General features: G+C 40.1%; 1 protein-coding gene across 4 annotated transcripts; it reads left to right on the top strand.

The window, feature by feature from the left end:
- Positions 1-269: 269 nt before the first annotated feature.
- lrguk (leucine-rich repeats and guanylate kinase domain containing) lies at positions 270-19,432 on the top strand. Of its 4 annotated transcripts, none has more exons than XM_085138406.1 (21): positions 272-691; positions 894-947; positions 1,215-1,316; positions 2,445-2,526; positions 2,686-2,786; positions 3,061-3,142; positions 3,261-3,385; positions 4,465-4,608; positions 4,980-5,060; positions 5,224-5,310; positions 5,481-5,587; positions 6,152-6,274; positions 6,719-6,815; positions 9,000-9,113; positions 9,188-9,389; positions 10,144-10,260; positions 10,883-11,037; positions 11,214-11,302; positions 11,676-11,744; positions 12,904-13,022; positions 13,516-19,432. In XM_085138406.1, the coding sequence occupies exons 1-21, from the start codon at positions 563-565 to the stop codon at positions 13,737-13,739; spliced, it is 2,403 nt and encodes an 800-aa protein (XP_084994532.1). In that variant the 5' UTR covers positions 272-562; the 3' UTR covers positions 13,740-19,432. The 4 variants fall into 4 exon arrangements, with proteins under 4 accessions (XP_084994535.1, XP_084994532.1, XP_084994534.1 ...); XM_085138407.1 differs by having other exon boundaries at positions 281-691; positions 6,155-6,274; XM_085138408.1 differs by lacking the exon at positions 894-947 and having other exon boundaries at positions 275-691.
- The last annotated feature ends 2,242 nt before the right edge of the window (positions 19,433-21,674 follow it).

Genomic DNA, 21,674 nt, shown 5'->3' with positions numbered 1-21,674 from the left:
TTCAAGATTCTTTATTTGTCATATTTGTGATAAGTAGTAGCAGATGACAGAAATCTATCAGCATGACTCTTTGGGTTTAAACAGTAAAAAAAGATTTTAACTTTACCAAAAAAAAAAGCCATTGAAAAAAAAAAAAAAAACCCAGGCCATTTTCTCTGAATTCAGTCTTTGGCGGGCACTCTGGCCTTATATTTAACATCCATGCTGCACACTTGACACACCATAATAGTCAAAGAGGCACATTTTTTGCTACATGTGTTTGTTTGGTTTTTTTTATTGTTAAGCTTCATATTTTTTGAGGGGGGGAGGGTTGTTTGATCTTTAAATTAGGCTGTTTTTTTTCTCTTGTACGCAAAAAGTATCAACGAGCAGACGTTAACGCTCGGTTGAAACTACAGGACCCATAATGCCATTCACTTCAAACTTGTCAGCGTTGCCTAGCAACGCCAGTGGACCTTTCATGTGAAAAGCTAGCTAGCTAGAGTTTTTTTAAACTGTAAACGTCTTCCCTTGGACTGCTAACAAGTTAGTCTGTCGTCGAGTTTTTTCTTTTAATGAAATAATGAATGGAAAAACCGGCGAACAGTTTCCTTCCGCGTCGCTAAGCTCCTGCCCCCCAGGGTCCCTCAATGACGCTGCTTCAGCAGAGACCCCCACCTGCACTGAGCTGAAGGAAAACGGAGGGATGGAGGTAAGGCTAGGAGGCTAGGTCAACTAGTAAAAACTTTTTTTTAAAGCAACATATAGTGTGAAACTTATTATATTCAATTATTGCAATTTTATGGTTTTCATAACAAAAATGTGGCTGAGCGTGTGTCATTGCGCCGAAGCAGAAACGGTAAGTTCATTGCGCAGGTTGAATAAATCCTCGTGTTTCTGTCACTGTGCAACAGGTAAAGCAGATGTCCTTGTACAAGAGGTCTGGGAAAATAAAACAGCACAGCAAGGTCAAATAGTTGAATGCTTGAATTTGTGGTAGCTGCATCAACAACGGAGCTAAGCAGAGTCTATTTGTGTGTGTGTGTGTGTGTGTGTGTGTGTGCTGCATGAATATGTGCGCTTTTGCTTTTAAGCTCTCAGGACTTGGTCCTGTTTTCGGTAGCCTCTTGTCAAATGCATGATGTTATCTTTACTTTTATGGCACTTTGTAATTCTGTACCTGCTGGGTTCACTATTTTAATTAAACCTTACTTACTTATTTATCTTATTTACAGAAGGATGGTGTTTTAACAGCTGAGATGATTTCAAATAGTATATTTCAACTCGGACGCTTTGGCACTGGGCTCCAGCACTCATTCTACATCCTTTCTCTGCCCGTGAGATACACATCTTAATTCATTCATCCATGTTACTGGCTGTTTAATGAAGACCGAGGCTTTAGTAATGGTTTGACACTGAGTCATGATCTTTTGCTGACAGTTAAAAAATAAGTGCACACTTGATCATGACAATATAGCACAAGTTAGTTAAACTTAAGGGATATGAATCTGTCCAGCTAGGAATTATAAACCATTGTGAATCAGTTTCATCTCTGTTGGTGCAAATGAATGGGACAACAAGTGCACTGGAGAGGCGACAACTAGACTGTTACATGCCCAGTGTGAACCTGCTCTCATCTGTGAGGAGAACAAGGCGCCAGTGGCGGACCTGCCAGTGTTGTCTGGCAAAGTCCAGTTGAGCTGCATGGCGGTGGACTGAAAGCATGGGTCCCTCTAAAGGATGCCGGAACCTCATGTGATGTCTAACAGGTTGGTCAGAAACATGCACATGAGTAGCCCGCTGGAAGTAATTTTGTAAGGATCTGGCAGTGAACCTTCTTTTCTTTCTTGCACAAAGAAGCAAAAACTGGTCCTCTTGCTGTGTTTAATCAGAATCAGAATACTTTATTGATCCCAGGGGGAAATTATTTTTTTTGTTACAGTGCTCCATATTATGTTTATGCCCTCCTTTTGCCCTGTCCAGCTCTCCTTGGGTAGTGGCCAGTCTCCGGGTTTCTCTTCTACACCTTTAAGTGCTGGGAGACACAGCAAATCTTTTCCTCCATCCTGGAGGAGCTTTGAAATATGAATGCACTGCAGATGTCTTATCCTAACACTCATGACAAGGACACTGGCAAACAGCAAAACTAGAGACAAATCATTCAGGAAGAATAAAGATGGAGCAATGGTCTGTGGCCACCATCTGCAAAATCATTCCCTTTTTGGGGATTGCCTTGTTGTTGCCTCTCCAGTGCACCTGTGGTCAATTTCATTTGCACCAAAGCAGCTGAAATAGATTTACAATGGTTTGTGCTTCCTAACTGTAAACACTGAACTTTAACTGACTTTGTGATACTTTGCATACTTTAATGATCAAGCATCCCCTTAATTTTCCCTTAAATTAAGCAGCATAGTTTAATTTCAAGCCAAAATTAGGTTAAATTAATTTTGTATTCTTTGCTCTAGAGTCACAGTCTCAGCGACATATCTGTGCTGTGCAGTTATGTCCATCTTCAAAAGCTGGAACTGCCACACAACAAAATTCAAGGTGACTTTTTTTCTTATGCCAATATTATCTTCCTGTTACACAGTGACATCATTCATAAAATGCCATACCATGATGTGATTAAAGCACATTTATCTGCATGTAAATATTTGCTGTCTTTGTTGTTTTTTATCAATTTTCATAACTTTCACCAACTCCTAGATTTATCCTGCGTGAGCCACATGCCCTACCTTGTCGTGCTGGACGCTTCTTATAATGAAATCTCAAACTTCTTTGAATTCCAGCCACCCAAGAACCTAAAGGTAACACGGGTGGTCCTTGAGCTGACAGGATAAGACAACATTTGAGTGGTGGCTTGGGCTTCACTCTCAAGCACTATTCCCTCAAGATAGGGCTGGATTTCCATAGCCCATCTGTAGTCGGTTAGAATATGCTTACAAGGCATTTACTGCCCTTGAATGACAGTGAACTTTAGTAAATTATTTTCCATACTCTGTGGATTTAGTGGAAGGATTTCTCCACTAAGATGTCCTGAAACTTTTTTGACTTTTATTAACAGTATGCTGCTATTTTTAGGAGGTGAACTTCTCCCACAACCGTATGACTAAAATGAGGGATTTGTCAGCCTATGCATCGCTAACTAAACTGGTTCTAGACTGTATCCTCACTGCAAAACATTCTCTCTCAGACACATGCTCTGTGATGTATATAAAAAAAAGATTTGTGAACTACATATTTTTCCTGTTGTGTATTATTCTTAACATGCCTCTACTCAGACAACAGCTTTAGTGAGATCAGTGGTCTTGAGCAATGTTGCAGGCTCACCCATCTCAGCCTGGCACATAACAAGATCTCGAGGATCAGTGGCCTGGGTGGTTTGCCTCTCACACACCTCTGCCTTGTAGGTTCTTCTCTATATATAAAAGGTGGAACTTCATATGTAGATATTTTATAAATATGCATTTTAAACTGAACTCTTGTGTTTTCCTTTGCTCTTTTGGCAGTACTTACATGTACTGTTTACATGCATGAGATTACCTGCTGTCGTGCACACATTGTTGCTAGTGTATATTTTACACATGTATGCTCCGTTTCACCTGTTTCTTTTTTCCTCTTTTCGCTCTCCCTATGTGTTCTCTTTATGTCTCTGTTTTTGGCCTCGCTTTTATATTCAGTAAAACCTTGGCCTCTTGTTCGAGAATCACCATATGGTCCAACAGCAGGCCCTTTCTCCCTCTCTCACTCTCTGCCTCTTTTTCTGCTTGCATGTGTGCCCACGTGTCCTTTATCAGTGTTTCCTCATTGTCAGCAGCCCATCGGCCTGGCTGCGCCTGCCCCTCTCTGTAGATTTGCTTTGGGACCAGCTGCTGGTGTTTAGAGTGAGGCTGGACCAGTTTCAGCAGACACACACACTCAAGCAGACCCTGCCCATCCAGCATCCATCTCATCCCTTTACTGACCCCTCTTCCTCACATGCTGCCTCCCAAAACAGCATGGCATTGTCAGCCAGCCTGTTACGCAGCCCATCACAGCAGTGACCCAGAGCTTCAAGGGAGCAGCACAGTCACCCACCCCTGCTGACAGCAGCCCTCTGCCAGGCAACATGCTTGGCAAGAGTAGGCAGAGGTGTGGCCAGACGGCTAGATAACAACTTTTGTCAGTGGAATGGAGTGAGAATCAGACTGGGGACCCAGACAAGGGAGGTGTGCCCAGGTCTTGTTCTTCAGTTAGCTGGTGTGCTGGGCTATCGCCAGGCCAGCTGTTTGGCTGTCAGTCCTCACCTGTCAGAAGAGGCAGGCCTGCCACTCAGCTCTGCGCTGATGGGAAAGAAAGTTCACGCACCCTTCAGAACAACCATGACCTCTCCTTAATATTTATTGGAGACAGTCACTGAGTTTATTTGAATAAGAACACTTGGACAGAGGCATATGAATGAACTTCATGCTATCATGTTTTTTTTCTTTTCCTTTCTATGAGCAGAGGGGGAACCATCTGGAGAAAATTGAAGGGTTAGAGCACCTGAAGAGCCTGCAGGTTCTCGATTTATCTCAGAATCGCATCACCAGTCTTTCAGGCCTCGAGAACCTCCATCTGCTAGGCTCCCTCAACCTGGAGAAAAACCTGGTATTGATCTGAGAGAGTCTTCAGAATTAAACGTGTGATGTGCATATATCAGCATTAGTACCACATGCTCATAGGCAGTTACTAATTCTTGAGCTTCATATTCAAAATCAAATAGACTTTTTAGATTCAATTCTAAGATGAAGTGTCACAGACTCATTGTCTGATAAGATGTGTGATTGGTAGGCTGTTTAATGCTGTTTCCAGAATACATTTCAGTACTTTAAGCCATCATTACAGATTTTAATAAGATATAACAAAATTGGAAAATACCTTAATCATAGATAGGATCAAGAATTTAACTTCATGGCTAAAAAGGCATTTCAAAAGGAAACTAATAGACTGTATGAACTGTCTGAGTAAACTTTTCACAGGTTAGTGAAATTCAAGAGTGCAAGCATATTCACGACCTTTTACTGTTGAGGGACCTCAGTTTGGTGGAAAACCCTGTGCAGGTAACTATGCCCTTTACTTACAACAGGATTTTAACTATGAGATAATCTATTAAATGTGTTTAAATGTGCTGTTAATGACAGAGGTCTTCTTTCCTGTTTTTCTAAAGCTGTTTTGCCAGGCAATTTTGCTGACTGTATGTGCTTGTGTGAATGTAATTGGTAGGAGCAACCTGATTACAAGCTGGCAGTCATCTTCCTCCTTCAGCATCTGACTGTTCTGGACCGAGAGGCAGTCACTGTTGAACAAAAGGTGTGAACAGACAAAACAGATAATACTGTTTGGTTCACTAAACTGTAAATACATGTTTAATCTATCAGAAGCTTTTTTTTGCCGCAATGAATAATACAAACCTAATGTATTCACCTAATGTTTTAAAGTCTGTGTGAACTGCTTCTGTGATTGTTAATTCTAATTCCCAGGTGTCGTCAGTAAACATGTATGACCCTCCTATGGATGTGGTGGCAGCCAGGGATCACATAACCCACCTAGTGTATCAGCTGATGCAGCCCCAGGTCCTTTATGAAAGGTTCACATTGACATTTATTTAATATCCTCAGCACTACATGGTCACCAGTTCGTGTAACATTAATAAGTTTATTAATTAACAATTAATACTGGCATACAAGCAAGAGCCTGTAGCATTTAGGAAGTGCACTACCAGCAAAGGTTTCAGAACAATCCAGAGATTATGATTAGCCACAATCAATACATATCTTGTAAAATAAAATATCAAGAAAGTTGTTTGCTTGAGCAGCAATTTATCCGCAGTGCTCCTGTTTATCTACACTCTAAAAGAAAAAAAAATTCAAGTATCAGCACTTTAAAAAAAAAATCGATCATCAGCAAATAAAAGCTGCAGCTACAGTCAATTTGCCATTCTCCTCTGTGCTTACCAGAAGGAGCACATCCATACTGCCCACGAGGCTCGCGTTTATATTGACTGTAGGAGTGACTCTTGCTTTGTGGCTTTTTATACTTAAGCAGTGCTCATTTTTGGAACGGGGAGATAACTGGTTTTGAAGCTAAGAGCGGGCGTGTAAAATTAAAGTAAAAACCCTGAATGCTTCGTGTGTGTATGTCTGTCTCCAAGCAGTACACTTCCCAGTGCAGACTCTCCCTACCCCATGCTGGTGCTCACAGGTCCTCGAGGCTGTGGGAAGAGAGAGCTGACTCACAGACTGTGTCAAGAGTTCAACGAATACTTTGCTTATGGGTCAGTCTTAAAACGTCTGCACACATAGTAATAATTCATATGCTGAGCTCTCAGAGCTAGTGCCCATTAGTAGTGCTTGTTTTGTAATGCATTTGAAATTGCAAAAATACTACGAATTAAACATCTGACGACACAGTGGGTCCTTTAACTTTATATGATCTACCAAAATATTTTATTCGTATATTATCGAGAGTCAACTGTCAAATACAGACTGCTATGGGTAGCTTTGGCTGAACTTCAGAACATTTTTTACACTGATATATTGAAGTGACTGAAGTTTCAACATACAGCACACATGCAGAAGACATATTTCTGGCTCTCACTTTTAGTCACTTTGACAGTCTGAGACAGACTGAAAAGCCAGAGGTTTTGTCGCAGCTCATTTTCCTCTTACTAGCTGACTTAACTATGCAACTGTTTCTCTAATTGTATCTGTCACTGCAGAATCTCTCACACCACAAGGGGGCCGTACTTCGGAGAAGAGAATGGACTTGATTACCATTTTGTCAGTGAGGAGGCGTTTCAGAGTATGATTCACACGGTGAGTTAACTTGAAGTTATTTTGAGCTATTTCGAGTGTACTCGGAATAGTTTTATGTGGTTAGTGTTTTAAATCATACCCACAGCATAATTAAATCTTCTTGGACTTTAGTGCTGAAGTCACATTCAAATTGACTTCTTTCATTGGCTTTAATGAGTTGAGTAAGTTGTGTTAATTAGTTTGATTTGGCTGAATGATTTTAGTTTAACTGGCTGACATTTTTGTGTAAAATAATTTAGTGGAAATGTTGGTTGAATGGAACATTTTTGAAAACGTATAATAGACATGTTAATTAAATTTTATTTCAGAATGTACTATTACAGCATCTCCTATAACTCAACTTAGGCTCACAAAAATGTGAAAGCTAATCAAAGGAAAGCTATCAATGAGTAGACACTGGTCAAAACTTTAAAACACCCTCAGGAGGGATCCACAAATGGCTCTCATTAAATACACAAGTTATAGTTCTCTTAGCCAGAGAAAAGTGGAGTCCTTGGGGTTTTGGGACACATTTCTTTTCCATCTGTCTTTCTTGTCAAGCTGCCTGTTATGCAAGAGAGGTGGGGGATTATTTATAGAGGTCTGGGTGAGGTAGTGATTTACACAGGAAGCGCTTTGATGCTGATATTGATGCCTTTTGTCTTCTTGAACAGAGGTTAACTTTTCAGTCTGTTCCTCCCTCTATATGATTTGTCCATTCTTCTCCTCCCACCAGTCTTCTTTTGCCAGCTATGTGGTTTATTGAAGTCTGGCCCTCCTTTTCTTGCTTGTTTTTGTCTTCTTTTAATTTTTTTACTCTTACTTCTCTTGTGTTAGTTCTCTCTTCAGTCCTCAAATGTGCTTTCTTGCAGCTTTACTGTCATACCTTCTTACAAAATTGACCCCAGTAATCTTTTTTTTTTTTTAATGTATTTATTTATGCAAGTTTCAAAATTTTACACGGCCAGCACTTATTAAGACAGCAGAGAGAGGGAAAAAAAGCAACTGGTATACATGTCAAACAACTCACAATCCAGTGAGTCCAATCCACAAAATCAAATTCACAAGATCGCTAGGAGGAGCCGATAACAATTATGCAATAACAGTTATGGGCAACAGCTCAGAATGAAAGCAGTTAAAACAACGTGGTCAGGACCCAGGGCGTGAACTGTCCTTCTTAATGTGGTCTATAAAGGGCCCCCATATCTTCCTGAACTTCTCCATGGAATCAGATGTAGAGAACCGAATTTCTTCCAGGTATAAACAGGAGACCATCTCCTCGAGCCACCTCTTGAAGCAGGGAGGGGAGGCAGATTTCCACTCCCCCAGAATCAGACGTTTGGCAATCACCATACCAAACATGAGGGCCTGTTGAACAGCAAAGGGAAGTGCCAAGGAGTCGCTGGAGCAGCCCAGGATCACCATAAGACAGTCAGGATACAGTTGCCTATCATAAACAATGCTATAGAAACTAAAAATACTAGTCCAAAAGGCTGCAAGCGTAGAACAGGACCAAAAAAGATGGCCAAGAGTACCGTCCACAAGTTTACATTTATCACATTTGGGTAATCATATTTTTAATTACTGTATTGAGATGCTTTATTTAGGAAAGGGGACAAGTGAGACTTGATTTGGAAGAAGTGCTGTACATCTTATATAAGTTATATAACAGTGTTGTTGCTTAATGTAGGTATAATATATGTATTTCATACTCTATGCAGCGCTGAAAGGTAAAGAGGACATTAACTTTTGAGTCCATTCTGTTTACTGCTAATAGCTGCACATGTGGTTGTTTATTTGACAGTTTGCTGCTTTTATTGCAGATTTTAAAAAGTCAGTGAATGTGACTTTAAATGTCATGCATTTAATTAGTCAACATAAGCGTCATAAAATGAGTTAAAACATAGAAATAAGTAACCTCATATATAATTTATATTAGAGCCGGAACAATTTGTTTATCAGTTTCATGTGTGAAAAGTAACAAAAAGATTTATTTATTTTTCCCTGCCAGGTCAGGTCAGGTTCAGTTCACAGGTGGAATAATGGCTACAGGTTGTTAACCCTGACAGAACATGCTGGGATTGTGCATGTATGTCAAATGTGTCCCATTTTAGGAGCTCATAACTGTTGCAATAACGTGATGAATAGAGAGGCAATAAAATGTTCTCTCATTCTCTTCTCTTGCACTGGGAAATGTTCTTTCAGGGTAAGTTTATCCAGACCATCCAGTATGGGGGGCATAGTTACGGACTTACCAGAGACGCTGTAGAGGATGTGGCTAGAGAAGGATTGGCCTGTTGCGTGCATATGGAGCTGGAGGTATGTGAAAGGAAAGCTCATGTATAAGAGTGTTAAAAGCAGGATATCTGCAGGCATTTTGTCTTTTCTTTCAGGGTGTTTTCAGTCTAAAAAAGACCTACTTTGAGCCTCAATACATCCTGCTCATCCCCACCCAGGCTGAAAAGTACATAGGCCACCTTAAAGCCCGTGGACTCTACACCCAGGCACAAATGGATGCAGCCGTGTCACGTATAGAGCTCTACGCCAACACCAACAGGCAACGTCCAGGATTCTTCGATAATGTTATTCCCTGTGGTACTATGTTTTTTTATTGCTTTATGGGGGTTTTAATATTATCCAGTGGTTAATCAGATGTATTATAATAATTAGCTGTTACAGTACAAAGTGTTCCAAATATTCACAATTAATTTTCAATGGGTATCAATTTGAAGCTATGATTCCAGTTAACTGATTCCCAGAGGAAATATTTAGATGTTTCTACATTTTCAGCCCCTTTCAATACAGAAAATTTGAAGTTGAGTTTAGTTTGTTATGATCCCCATTAGTTACAGCAAAGCAGCAATCATTCTTCTCTGATACCACAAAAAACTTTACACTGTGACAATGCACCACCAATAGCCTTTGGTGTGATTGCTCTGTTCATCATTATAGTGTCTCACAAAGATTGAAAATGCCCAGGCTTACTGCAGTCCAGCTATCATTGATATAGCATTAGATGGATTAGCACACTCCACTAAAATCCATAAACTACACTTTCAATCCAATTACCACATGTATTAAAGGCACGTAGCCACAGAATAGCTGTGTTTATCATTCCCTCATGAAAGCATTCAGACATGTTAGGGGTGTTCTTAATGAGATGAACATACAGAGAGTGCGGGCACTCATCACTTTTATTCACTGCCAGCCTGCGCCTCATTACACTAAGGTCGTCGTCCCCTTATCTTTTGATCTATTACTGTTTGATGGGGAGATACGTTGGCTCTGTTGAGCACCAGATTTCTTTGTGTGTGTGTGTATCTGTGTGCCTGTGTGTGTGTGTGAGTAGATGACTGGGAGGATGCCTACAAGACACTGAGGCAGGCAGTGAAGGAGTACCTGTTGCTAGAAGAGCAGGAGGAGGGAGAGAACAACAACAGAGCATCCCCTGACAACACCTCCACAGGTGTCTATGTGTTTGTTTATTAACATCATCATTAGCAGGTCCAAAGTGTCACAACACCAGTTTTGTAAAGCAACACAAAGGTAAAGTTCAGTTAATTAATTTGTGTCTTGGTTTTGGTTTGTTTGCTTGTTTTTTTTATTATTTAAAGGAGCACTCAACCAGTTTGGCATGTGTTAATTAAGTTCATTTTCATTGGACAGGAAGTATTACTGAAAAACTGCAGGATAATAATATCATTGGTTGAGAAGAAGTTTTTTTAAAGTCTGAAAATAATAATCCTGAAGCAATTAACCAGAAATTAACCTGTGTTAGAAATCAGAGGAATAAGGAATTTAAAAGATGTGAGGGGTCTCACACAGCGCTATTAATTTCAGTTGTTATTGTCATACTTTCCCTCAGGTTTATAAAGTATAATTGCTAAATCATGGAGTGTCCCCTAAAATACAAATGGGGTTATAAATTACAACATGGACAGGAAATGAGTATATCAGAGAGACAGCTCAGGTTGAGTAGTTTGGAGACAAATTTAGAGAGGCAGGGCTGAGATGGTTTAGATAATGTCTGGAAGCTCTGTTTCATGCTGTTTAAAACTTCAGATATAGACAGTATCTGTTCCTTGTAGGTCATAATCCAGAAGAGAAGCCACTGTCGCCTGTGTCAATGTCAGGATCGACACTCACATCACACTCAGCCAAAGCTTTGGACCCCTCTGATATCTCCTACAGATCATATTTTACCAAGATCCAAGAAGAGCTCCACCCTCAGAAGAGCTCCACTGTGAGTTACAGGATGTCTAATGATAAATGTATTGATAATGAAGTCTAGAAGTAAATTATTCTAATTTGTGAATATTATATTTGTTTCTTACATGTTTTTTTCTCCCCTCCTGCTCTTCTTTTTAATCGCTCCACCCACCAACTTTTCTGTGCCCTCTTTGCATCTCCGTTCTCCAGGAGCTAGTTTCCATCAGGAGGCGTGAGCAGCTGGTGAGGGAGGCTATAGTGGGGAAGAGTCCAGGGGTTTACAGCCAGCTCTTCAAAAGGTACAAACAAGCAGCATGCACTCCACTGCACTCCATTACTTAATATCAAGTGGGCACTTTGAGCTGGGCCAAATTGGTTTAATTGGACCACTTGTCCCAACTGTGCTTTGATGGTTTGTTTTGAGTCATTGTTTGACATTGAGGGTGAAGTGGCAGGTGCCCAAATAATTTGAATCTAACCGTTTGTTAACGTGATGGGTTCTTGTTAGAGGTGCACTCCACTCACTTCACTTGTCCTAAAGTACACCTGTTGCCAGATATGAATGATTGGCTGCATATTTTATTCATGCGGACTATTTAGCAAGGTAATGTGTGTGAACTTATGGTGGCGAAGAAAAACACTGAATCATTACTTACTTTTTGTTTTCCTCAGTTCTGCTCAACCAGCGGCGTCATCTGTGCATAATGATGATTCTGGTAACCTTTTTCATGAGGACAGTGGGTAAGTACAAGTGAGGCCAGATGTTACTGTATGAAAATAACAGATACAGTGATCAAAGTTAGATATGATTTCACTCGGCGCATGATCGGTAAATTCATAAAAATGGCTTATTGATTTATTTTGACGTGAGAGAAGCCAGAGGAAGTCTTACAGTTTTATTAAAAACAACCGTGAGCTAAAGATTAAGGAGCAGGAAACGGCCTTAGCGGCGGTAGTCTTGACTCCCAAAGCCTGTTTTTACGACATTACTTGTGTTTTTGTTTTTTTATCCAGCTCAGTTTACAGGTTTAAGCCATGCTGGTAAAAATCTGAACACACATCCCACACACGCATAGACACACACACACAAATACACCCACTCATAAATTCAGATTTTATTGCCTCTGCTGCTATTTAACTCCCCTGTGTGTACACTTACACTCAATAAACCTGTGTACTGCGCAAATAAGTATTTAATCAGGTACCCCATAATATGTGTGATGTGCACGCAAATGGGAGCTATCAATTTAGTTCGTCCAAAAAAAAAGATGTCATTTAAGATACATGCATAGAAACCTGTGCTGTCAAAATTAATTTGTTCCCTTCGGGCCCTCGTCTTCAGAAGGCAGGTTTCATCAGACTTGTTGAAAATCTGCAAGTTCTGTCATCACGGTGTGAGTAATACATGCCTCCAGAGTGTACAGTAGGCATTACTCACTCGCTCAGTAATTCTATGCAGGATTCCAGACATCTGTCTCCTTGTTGGCACTGCTCTTAATAGGGATGTGTCTTTACCTGTGTGTGCTTATTTCCCATGTTGTTATTTTGTAGTGACTGTGTAGTCTTGCGTATGCATTTGTATACATACACATTGTATAGCTTCTAGGTAAATGGAAAATCTGTACCCGAGTACTTATTTTTGCATTATTGATATTACTGATGAATACTGTCAGTCTCTGCAGCAGTGGTTTGCATCACATTCTGCCTGGCTTTCCTTTTGAAGCTCTTCTACCCGTTTCATTTGTGTCATTTCACTTTTTGTTTTATTATCTGTGTAACAACCATATGTTTGTGTTGTTGCCCCCATTACACCTGCCACTATGTGAACTTCCTTTCCACTGCTTGTCTGTCTCTGTGTTTTTGTCTTCCCTTCTTGCCCCTTTTTGCATTTGACAAACAGCTCGGATGATTCTCGTGCCAGCTCAGCTTTGTCAGTGCCCAGTTCAGCCGGCGCCTTCTCTGGCTTAGCAGAACCGCTACATGTCTCAGTCATGGGACATGCTTCGGAAACACTTCAAGGTTACTAAGTAATTTTTTTATCTGATGTGTTTATATGTCTGTATCTATTTATGTTCTATATGGAAAGAAATTATTTTTTATATTTATAGAAGTCAAGGAAGTGGTGGTTTAATATGAAAATTATTCTGAAGGAACATTTTAAATAAAATATAATCTTTTAGTATTTTGCTGTATTAATCTCTATAATGAATGGTTTTGGGTAAAATCATTCATTATAGAGATTAAAAGCTTCCTTATGTGCTTTTTGTCATAAATGTGCTTTTTCATTAGATGTTCATATTAAATGTAGCTAACGTTTTGAATAAAGAGTTTTGAAAGCTAGGTGAGGGGAAGCCAATCAAAAGAAAGCAAGCTTAAAGAGACAAAAATAGAGCTGGAAATAATTGTGACAAGTTATAACAGGTTTGTTTACTGTCTGTGGGAAAAACAGAAAATCTAATGATAAAATAATAAAGTTGGCTTGCTGAACTTGTTGATTGATTATTGATTTCAGACCACGTTCCATCCAGCCAAACACCTAATGACCCTCATCCAGGAGCAGCTCAACTAGCTGCAGCTGTGTCCCCATGTTCTGATCGACGCCCAGGGTCCAACGTTAAGCCCATCCTGCCCCCAATCCCCACTGGGCGCAGGACACCTGCAGCACCCAGCCTATCTCCTTCACCCAGCCCCAAACCAGGAGTGGAAGAGGAAGGAAATGCAAACATGGAGGGATAGCTTTAAATGGATTTTGATTTCTGGCACCTAAATGAAGTAATCCATCTTTGTAAGAGTAAGATTTTGTAAGCATTAGATTAAAAAATGAGAAGAAAAGGTTGAAGAATATGTGAAAGTACATAACTTAAAATACAAGCTTGTATTCTGACACTGTAAAAACCACGCTTGTTGCTTTTTTCAGTACACAGACGGGATATGTCGAAGCCAAACACTTTGAGTTAGATTAGCCTGTCAATCATGCTGCTGCCTGTTTAGATATTTAGATATACTTCATTGATTTATACTCAATATGTTGTTTATCATGAGCGATGACACAGATTACTATAAACATGGTGACATTATTATTACTACTGTTGATGACACATTATTCTTCAGACTCACGGATTGGAAAGCGTGTTTTTCATGCATGATAAATATGATGTCTGGATAAGAAGCAGTTCTTTTTGTCTTCTCGTGTGAACATTTATATATCCACAACAGAGATATTTGCTCATCTTTGAAAGTTTATATATACACAAACTATGCTATAAATGCCATTTCTTGATATGATATTAATATTTTTGACAGTGTAATAGTAACATTTTATTTCCTAGTGTTCTGTAATCTCATCAAGTACAATTTGGCATCTCGATACTGATCTTTGTGTAGCGTGGAGCTCTTGTCATTGGATGATAAATATATCATTAATCTTTATCTCTTCTGATGGGATTATTTATCCGGCTGAAAATGCATTCATATGGAAGTTGTTGATAGATATTAAGCAGTCCACCATCATAAACATGCTACTATATTTTCACAGTGTCTGTGTGTTGCACGCAGCCTTGCATGCGGCAACATGTTTGTGGGTTTGGCACAGTGTCTATTAGTGAGTCGTATTAAATAGAAATTGCCATTCGTCACAGATGTGTGCATTGCTTATTTAACTGGTCCCTCAGCCAGTCTTCTTGTAGGTAAATGTGGATTTGCACACACTGTAGGCAGGTTTGGTCTCCTGGGTTATACATATGTGTGCAGCGTGTGGGCAGTGTGTGTTCGCTCACACACACATACACACAGAACACCTGGCTATCCATCACTGTCTGTCTTCCTCTCAGGCAGCAGATGTTGCAACTCTGTCATAATTCTTTTGGAAGTTTGAAGCCAGACTGTGTCTTTAGGGCCCCAGGAGGTCTAACCTACTTACTCTGCAGTCGACACCTCACTATAGCTAATCGTGGCCTAACATGTTGTCTTCCTGTGCATTAACATTACATTAGACTCGACTTTGTGCATGATATGTAAGGTATGCAGAACCTCGTGCAGCTCATTAAAGTGAAGTTTGAAATGAGGTGAGAATGAGCGAGTGGGAAGCTACTTCCAGTCTTGATGTATGCCTTTGTTTGGTGCCTACCTGTTCACAGCATTAGACAGAATGCCTTACATATTTTTTTCCCTTTTTTTCTGACAGCAAGGTAAATCTACTCCAAACATGCCTTTTAATGTGCTATACAGTTTATTTAGCTGTGATGATTCTATACAAAGCAATCCTTAAATAACATTGTATTACCAGAGAAAGCTTAAAAAGGATGCACTGTCTCCTTTTAGAGGTGGTTCATTGGGTAGCATGTGCCTGGTACTGCTTGCCTCAAGCACTTGTCTTCTTTCACTTCACCAGCTGCTGGAAGATAAACATGTCACACGCTTTCATTTTGATGCTTTTAGAACTCCTCAAGACACAAACACTTCTTGGTACACAGAAAAAGTGACCGCGTTTTGTGGTAGACACAAAGACCTGCATCTGAGATTTATGCCTGGAGGAAAGAGAGAGCGGTTATGGCGATAGATATGCAGAAGCACGTTATCAATTTTCACAAAGCTGAAATAGGCAATGTTATGAATTAATTTTTTATGATATTTGTAAGACTCGAGCGATGAATGGAGAGAGAGTTAATCTATATTTTAATTCCAGAAAGAATGTTGTGAGAAATAATGGAAATTGGAAGCAGCATGGCATCAGAGGGACTGACATACTAAAACTGCATTATAGTCTTGGAAAGTTGTGTTTTGCCTGAACAAGTTTGATAGAAATAACACTTTATGGAGGTTTAATAAAAAGAAATATGGTTCTATGCAAAAGCCTCGACCACTGTCATTTCTTTATATTTCGGTAGGAAAACATACGTGCAAGTAAATGATATAAGTCAAAAACAAAGTTTTTAATTCTAATGATATTTCATATGAGCGCCTTTATTCTTCAACACAACCTGCACTTTCTCACAGTCTTCAGTTTTTTTGTATTTTCTTTCAGTAGTCTTCAGGAATCGTTCTCCAGGCTTCTTGCTCTTCGGATGTTGGCTGCCTTTTGTTCCATTTCCTGTCAAGATGATCCCACACTGCTTCAATGAAGTTGTGGTCCTGGCTCTCGGGAGGTCAATTCATCACTGATAGTGTTCCACTGTGTGTTTTTTCTATCCAGGTATGCTTTTATTGCATTGTCAATGTTCTTGAGATCAGTGTCATGCTGAAAAATGAAGCTTTTGCTTAATGTATCAAACTCTGATGATACTTTTCTTTGTTTATTATTCCATCAATTTTCATTTTCCCTCAACTTTCTGAATCTGTACATATGCTGTTTTTAAGGACACACAGCACACTATGCTGAGATATGCCAAGTCTTTGGCCAGTAGCTCTTTGAGTATCACCTTGTTCCAAAAATACTATCTTGTGTCTGTCAGAGTCTGTTATCTTTTGCTTTACTCATAGATTTATCTATATACAGGTTTTTGCAATAGGCTGCTAGTAACACTGGTTCATCTGTTCAGTTAGATGCCTCTTTTTATGGTTGACTTGATTTCTGGATCAGTATTAAGTAGCTTAACAAACAAAAAAAGTTTCTGAAAATGGTCAGATGTGTGGATGGGACAGAAAATGAATGAAAAGGCAGGCAATGCCCAAGGAAAAACTTTGAAAGACCTTCAGAAAGCCTGGAGAACTATTGTTCAAGAAACCCTAAAACATCAGGGTTGGCTCAAGACCTTTGAAGCTGCCATGCTGGGCTTTGATATACTATATGAGTGCTGTTACAAATATAAATTCTATATACAGTGTATAAATGTACTATAAATGATGATAATCTGCAGTATCTTTAGATTCATTTTATGTGTAAGTCTATTCAGGATGGAAATTCTGTACCCAGTAAAGCAAAGAAAAAACATTAAATGATATGTTTACTTTATTATGGGTACAGTAAGCGGATTGCTTAATTGCATAAAGACTTTGAATATTTCTATTAAAAATGTAAAAGCTGATTTACATGTAAATAAGAAAAATCTAAGTATCCAAATCCAAAGTTATGTTTTTACTACTAATTTTTTACTCTTGGGAAGATTAAAAAAAAAAAAATCTCAGAAATGTTTGTGCTGTAAAGTGATGGTCTTTTGACAGCTCATGTATTCAGTCAGGTTCAGCAGTCAGCTTCAGTTAAATATAATGATCCACTCACGTTGCCGGAGCTATTTCCACACTCCATTTCACTGTGCCAACACAGGCTAAAGCTCCGGCTGAACTTTCCTGTCATTCTCGCCTCGGAATTGAAGGGAGGTTTTTTTGAATTTTTAAAAAGGCAATCAAAATTGCATCGGTGGGCCCAGTCGGTGGTATTCTGTTCAAATATATTGCTGTTGTTCTAAGTCAAATACAGATTTAGAGCTTAACTCTTCCATAGTCCCATAGTACACCAGTTTTGACTTCTTGTCTGGGCCCTGCAGTCATATACAGACACCAGGCCTTCTGATCAAGTGGACACAACAAACACTGAGGCTTATGAGCTGCTACAGTATTTCCAAAGCTAATACCCCAGCTTTATAGTGACAGAGATTTGCTACAAGATACAGGGCAGTAGCTACAGCTTACTGAGGGTTTTCCTTGTGAAATGTCTTGTGAAACAAATATAGGGCAGATTATGAGGCTTAGAATGGACTTGAAAAATACTCTGAAAACACAACAAGTGCAGCCGTTACTAACGCACCTTCGCAGTGTTCACTGTTCAGTGATGAAGGAGCAGGAACACACCTACTCCTTTCACTGAATTCATCTCTTTTAAATGAGGGGGTGTATATTCAGTGTATACAACAATAAAATATTATTCTCTATCTTTCTTGGTTTTCAGCACAAAACCAGCTGTTGGTTTTCTTTGTTTCTTTTTTTTTCTACTGGACTTTCTCCCAACATAAGTACTAATTGTGTTACACCTGATATAGAGGTGCTGCCAATTGTATGTTTACATTAGCCATTATTTTTGTGTAGATCCTTGTTGACAGTTCCTTAAAAAGGAAAAGAGTGATTGCTTCGGGGAAGGTCTGTGAGGATGGACAGGTCCCTGTAGTTTTGGATTAGTGCTGAATTTGCTGTTTTGACTGTGTTTCCTGGAAGTACCTTATAAATGGACTTGCTGATCCTCGAACATGAGATGATGAGATGAGATAGCCTTTATTTGCCAGTTGCAGGTCTTTTGCCCACAACCAAGATGACAGACCTTGCCGACCGTACATACAATACACAAACATCACATTGGGGAGACAGGTCAGGCTAGGTAGCGAGGAAAAAGAAACATCGAAATGTGTAACACAAAAGGATCATACAGGAATGCACAGATATCAACACACCATAGCATAATAAACACAGACAAGCAACATGGGAAAGTGTTCCAGTGTGTACATCTGATCTGGGACTGCTGCAATCTTTCGACTGCGCCTCCAGCTGACCCGATGTCCACATCAGAGGGGAGGTAAGCGTTGGAGGTGGCGTTGGATCCGGGGTAGGGAGGGTGATGCGTCAGTGAGTGCTTATCAGTATCAGCATATGTATGTGTGTGCGTGTCCATAGTTCAGCTGAGACAGTGTCTTTCGCCCTGCCAGGCTAAGTAAACAGTCTTCCAGCCAACCCAGGTGGCCTTGCATGGAATGGGAAGGAACAGACTCAACACAGTCGTTATCAGGGAGTTTTTGTTCAGCTCCAGCCTTGAGCCCACAGCTGGCGCCAAAGGAGTAGCCAGATTATGATGGTAATTTTTCTTTTGCAACAACTCATGAGAATTTCAAAGCTCTTCTTTAACACTCCGACACTGGTCTCTCAATCTCCCATTGGAGAACCGCGAGCTTCCCCATGATGGTATCAAACTTGCTGGTGTTGTCATTCTTTTGCTCAGATAGGCGATTCTGAGACCTCACGGCTGCAGTGAGCTGTTCTACGATGTAATCCAACTTTCGCTCAAAGGTGTTATTTTGAGCAGGCCTCTCCTTGATGTATCCCAATATACGTTCAGAGGTGTTATTCCGAGTATTCACGGCAGCTGTAAGCGTCTCCAAGGTCTTAACCATTCTGCTTTCAATAAGCCCTTTCTGAGAAGTCACGCCTCGTCCCATCGTTTCAATCCCAGCGGGCAGCCTTGGGGGGTTTGAACTAGAGATGGACCGATCCGATATTACGTATCGGTATCGGTCCGATACTGACCCAAATTACTGGATCGGATATCGGCGAGAAATAAAAAATGTAATCCGATCCATTAAATATCCAAAAAGCACCTCACAAAACTTGCTACGCGGCATAACTCGGCTCATAACCGTAGCACGTAGCAGCAGTGTGCATCACGTGATAGAGCGGCTGTGTGTATTTGTAGCCTTGCTAGCAAACCAGCATTTCATCTATGAGGACGTTTTCCCAGAGAGAAGTAAAGCAAGTGTGTAAGTTCATCTCTGAATGTCTGTAAAGCATTCCCACGTTAAGCTTAACAACCATACCTGGAGCGACTGCCTCTCTCTTTCTCTCTCTCTCTCTCCTGCTGCTTCAAGCGTGAAACTGCTTAATGATCAGCTGATCGGCTTTTCTGTCGCGAGTCCGTCTCTCTTCTTAGTTTTTGGCCCACTTCTCACCAGAAAGAGGAAACCAGCGGCTGAACAACAGCAGCACGTTTAAGCTTGATAAGCTGTTGTTAGAATTTATTTAATATTACTTTCTACACCAGCTGGTAATTGTGCAGGGGCGGATCTAGCAAAGTTTAGCCAGGGGGGCCGATAGGGCATGAACAGGGAAAAGGGGGCACAAAGACATACTTTTCTTTCTTATTCTCATTTAAAATGTCTAGTTTTTAATAAATAATTATCTGACTCTTACACCCAAAGTTTTAATCTTGTGTAAAATATATAGAAGTCCATTACTGTATATAGTAACTGTTAAGTCTAATATACCCTAGTAAGCTATAGTACTTTTTCCTTTGGGAAGATACCATCTGTGCAGTCTGCAATTCTGTTGAAGAAAGATGTTGAATCTATTTAATTATTCTTGAAAAATAATTTATTTTTGTGCATTTTCCCCCTGCATCAAATTAAATTTGATTACATCGATTAAGCATCATGAGGTGGAGGGTGGTTCCCTATTTTTTTTTTTTTTTGCTGGGAGTTTGCAACCCTATTATTTAGGTTGCTTAAAATTTCTTCTAAGTACTCTTTATACCAGAATAGGGAGGATGGAGCAGGTTTAACTTTATTAGATTGATCAGTGTTGCTGAACTATGACATATTTTGGACGCAGTGTATTTTTTACATACAGGTATAACAGAATAGCTTTAGTGTTGTTATTTATTTAAACTTGAGTATAAACTTATACAAAAAGCAGCAAGATATTAAAAAAACGTTTTGTTGATTAAAAAACACACTATATCGGATTCATATCGGTATCGGCAGATATCCAAATTTATGATATCGGTATCGGTATCGGACATAAAAAAGTGGTATCGTGCCATCTCTAGTTTGAACAGCCGGTTCCGCTGTCTTAATTCTCCGATAAGCCAGGGCCAAGCCAGCTCCGATCAGCAAGAACCTTGTTATCATGGTTCCGAATAGGTAGATATCTTCATCGTCCTCGATCGACAGTCTCGCCAGGCACATGACCCGCCATTTCTTCCACCCGTCCATCGTGTATACGGCAGGGAAAGTCCCTCCAGGGCACTCGGGCTCTCCCGAGCTCAGACTTCTCGTTGAGAAAAGGGTGTCAATAGCATTCAGAGACCAGTTGATCAAATCCATAATTCTCTTTAGGTTTTAGAAACAGACTGTGAGAGAGTACATATGATTGAAACCACCTTTTCTTACCTATAAATTATTTAAGGAATCTCCATTCATAACCAATCGAAGAAGCCCTTTTTCTTTTCGTGGGCTTTGACTTGAAGTGCCTATCTTTGCTTGCCAAATATTTTCTTTTAGTATGTAATCTGCCACTTCATAAGCATGAATGATGCTTCACCTCAAGGGTAAGAGCTGCAGATTGGCAACTGTAAGAATTTGGCAGAGACGCAGTGTTTCAGCAGGAAGGCTTTGGATTTATCTGTGCAACCTTTCTCTGTGTGTACTTGTGTAGAGGATGTTTGAATAGGTCAGGGTGGTGATATAATGAAAGCTTAAATGAAGCACACACCTCTGCATTAACTCTGCCGCATGATGTGGCGCTATAGTCTGTAACTATGGCAACGGCACTCTGCACTCCTCCTCCTTACGTGCATCAGTTCACGCGTGTGTGTGTGTAACTCGTCACTGTGTTCCCTGCAGACAGATTAATTCCCTGCCAGATTCATTCCCTGTCAACTTGCTGAAACAAAAAGTTTCTGTTTTAATTAGTTCGCTGCAGTGTCTCGCTTCATCCGTCTATCTGGAAAGTGTCTCCCTCACATTCACGGTCTCGCTCTCTCTTCCCGCCTTCACTCTTCTTGTTGGTCTCTAGTGTAATTAAAGACAGTTGGGGCAGATAATAGAACCGTAATAGTGTGTAATTGCAATAATCAATACAGAGTGCAAAGTAAGGAACTCACTATTCTTCAGTATAGAGATATACAGAGAGGTGGGAGGATGTGTCTCGCAGCAAACGCCCACTTGAAACTCATTAACTGATGGCTTATAATGCATT

This window comes from Neolamprologus multifasciatus, chromosome 17 (genome assembly GCF_963576455.1).
Source record: "Neolamprologus multifasciatus chromosome 17, fNeoMul1.2, whole genome shotgun sequence".
Lineage (NCBI taxonomy): Eukaryota > Metazoa > Chordata > Actinopteri > Cichliformes > Cichlidae > Neolamprologus > Neolamprologus multifasciatus.
Note: the sequence above shows the minus strand (reverse complement) of the source record. Positions and strands in the feature narration are given on the sequence as shown.

What these genes read in the sequence shown, in the direction of transcription:
- lrguk (XM_085138406.1), top strand. Translation starts at nt 563, where the DNA reads ATGAATGGAAAAACCGGCGAACAGTTTCCTTCCGCGTCGCTAAGCTCC. An exon ending in CAGTCACTGTTGAACAAAAG is followed by an intron (nt 5,311 to 5,480) that starts GTGTGAACAGAC and finishes TCTAATTCCCAG; the next exon opens with GTGTCGTCAGTAAACATGTA. An exon ending in ACCCTCAGAAGAGCTCCACT is followed by an intron (nt 11,038 to 11,213) that starts GTGAGTTACAGG and finishes TCCGTTCTCCAG; the next exon opens with GAGCTAGTTTCCATCAGGAG.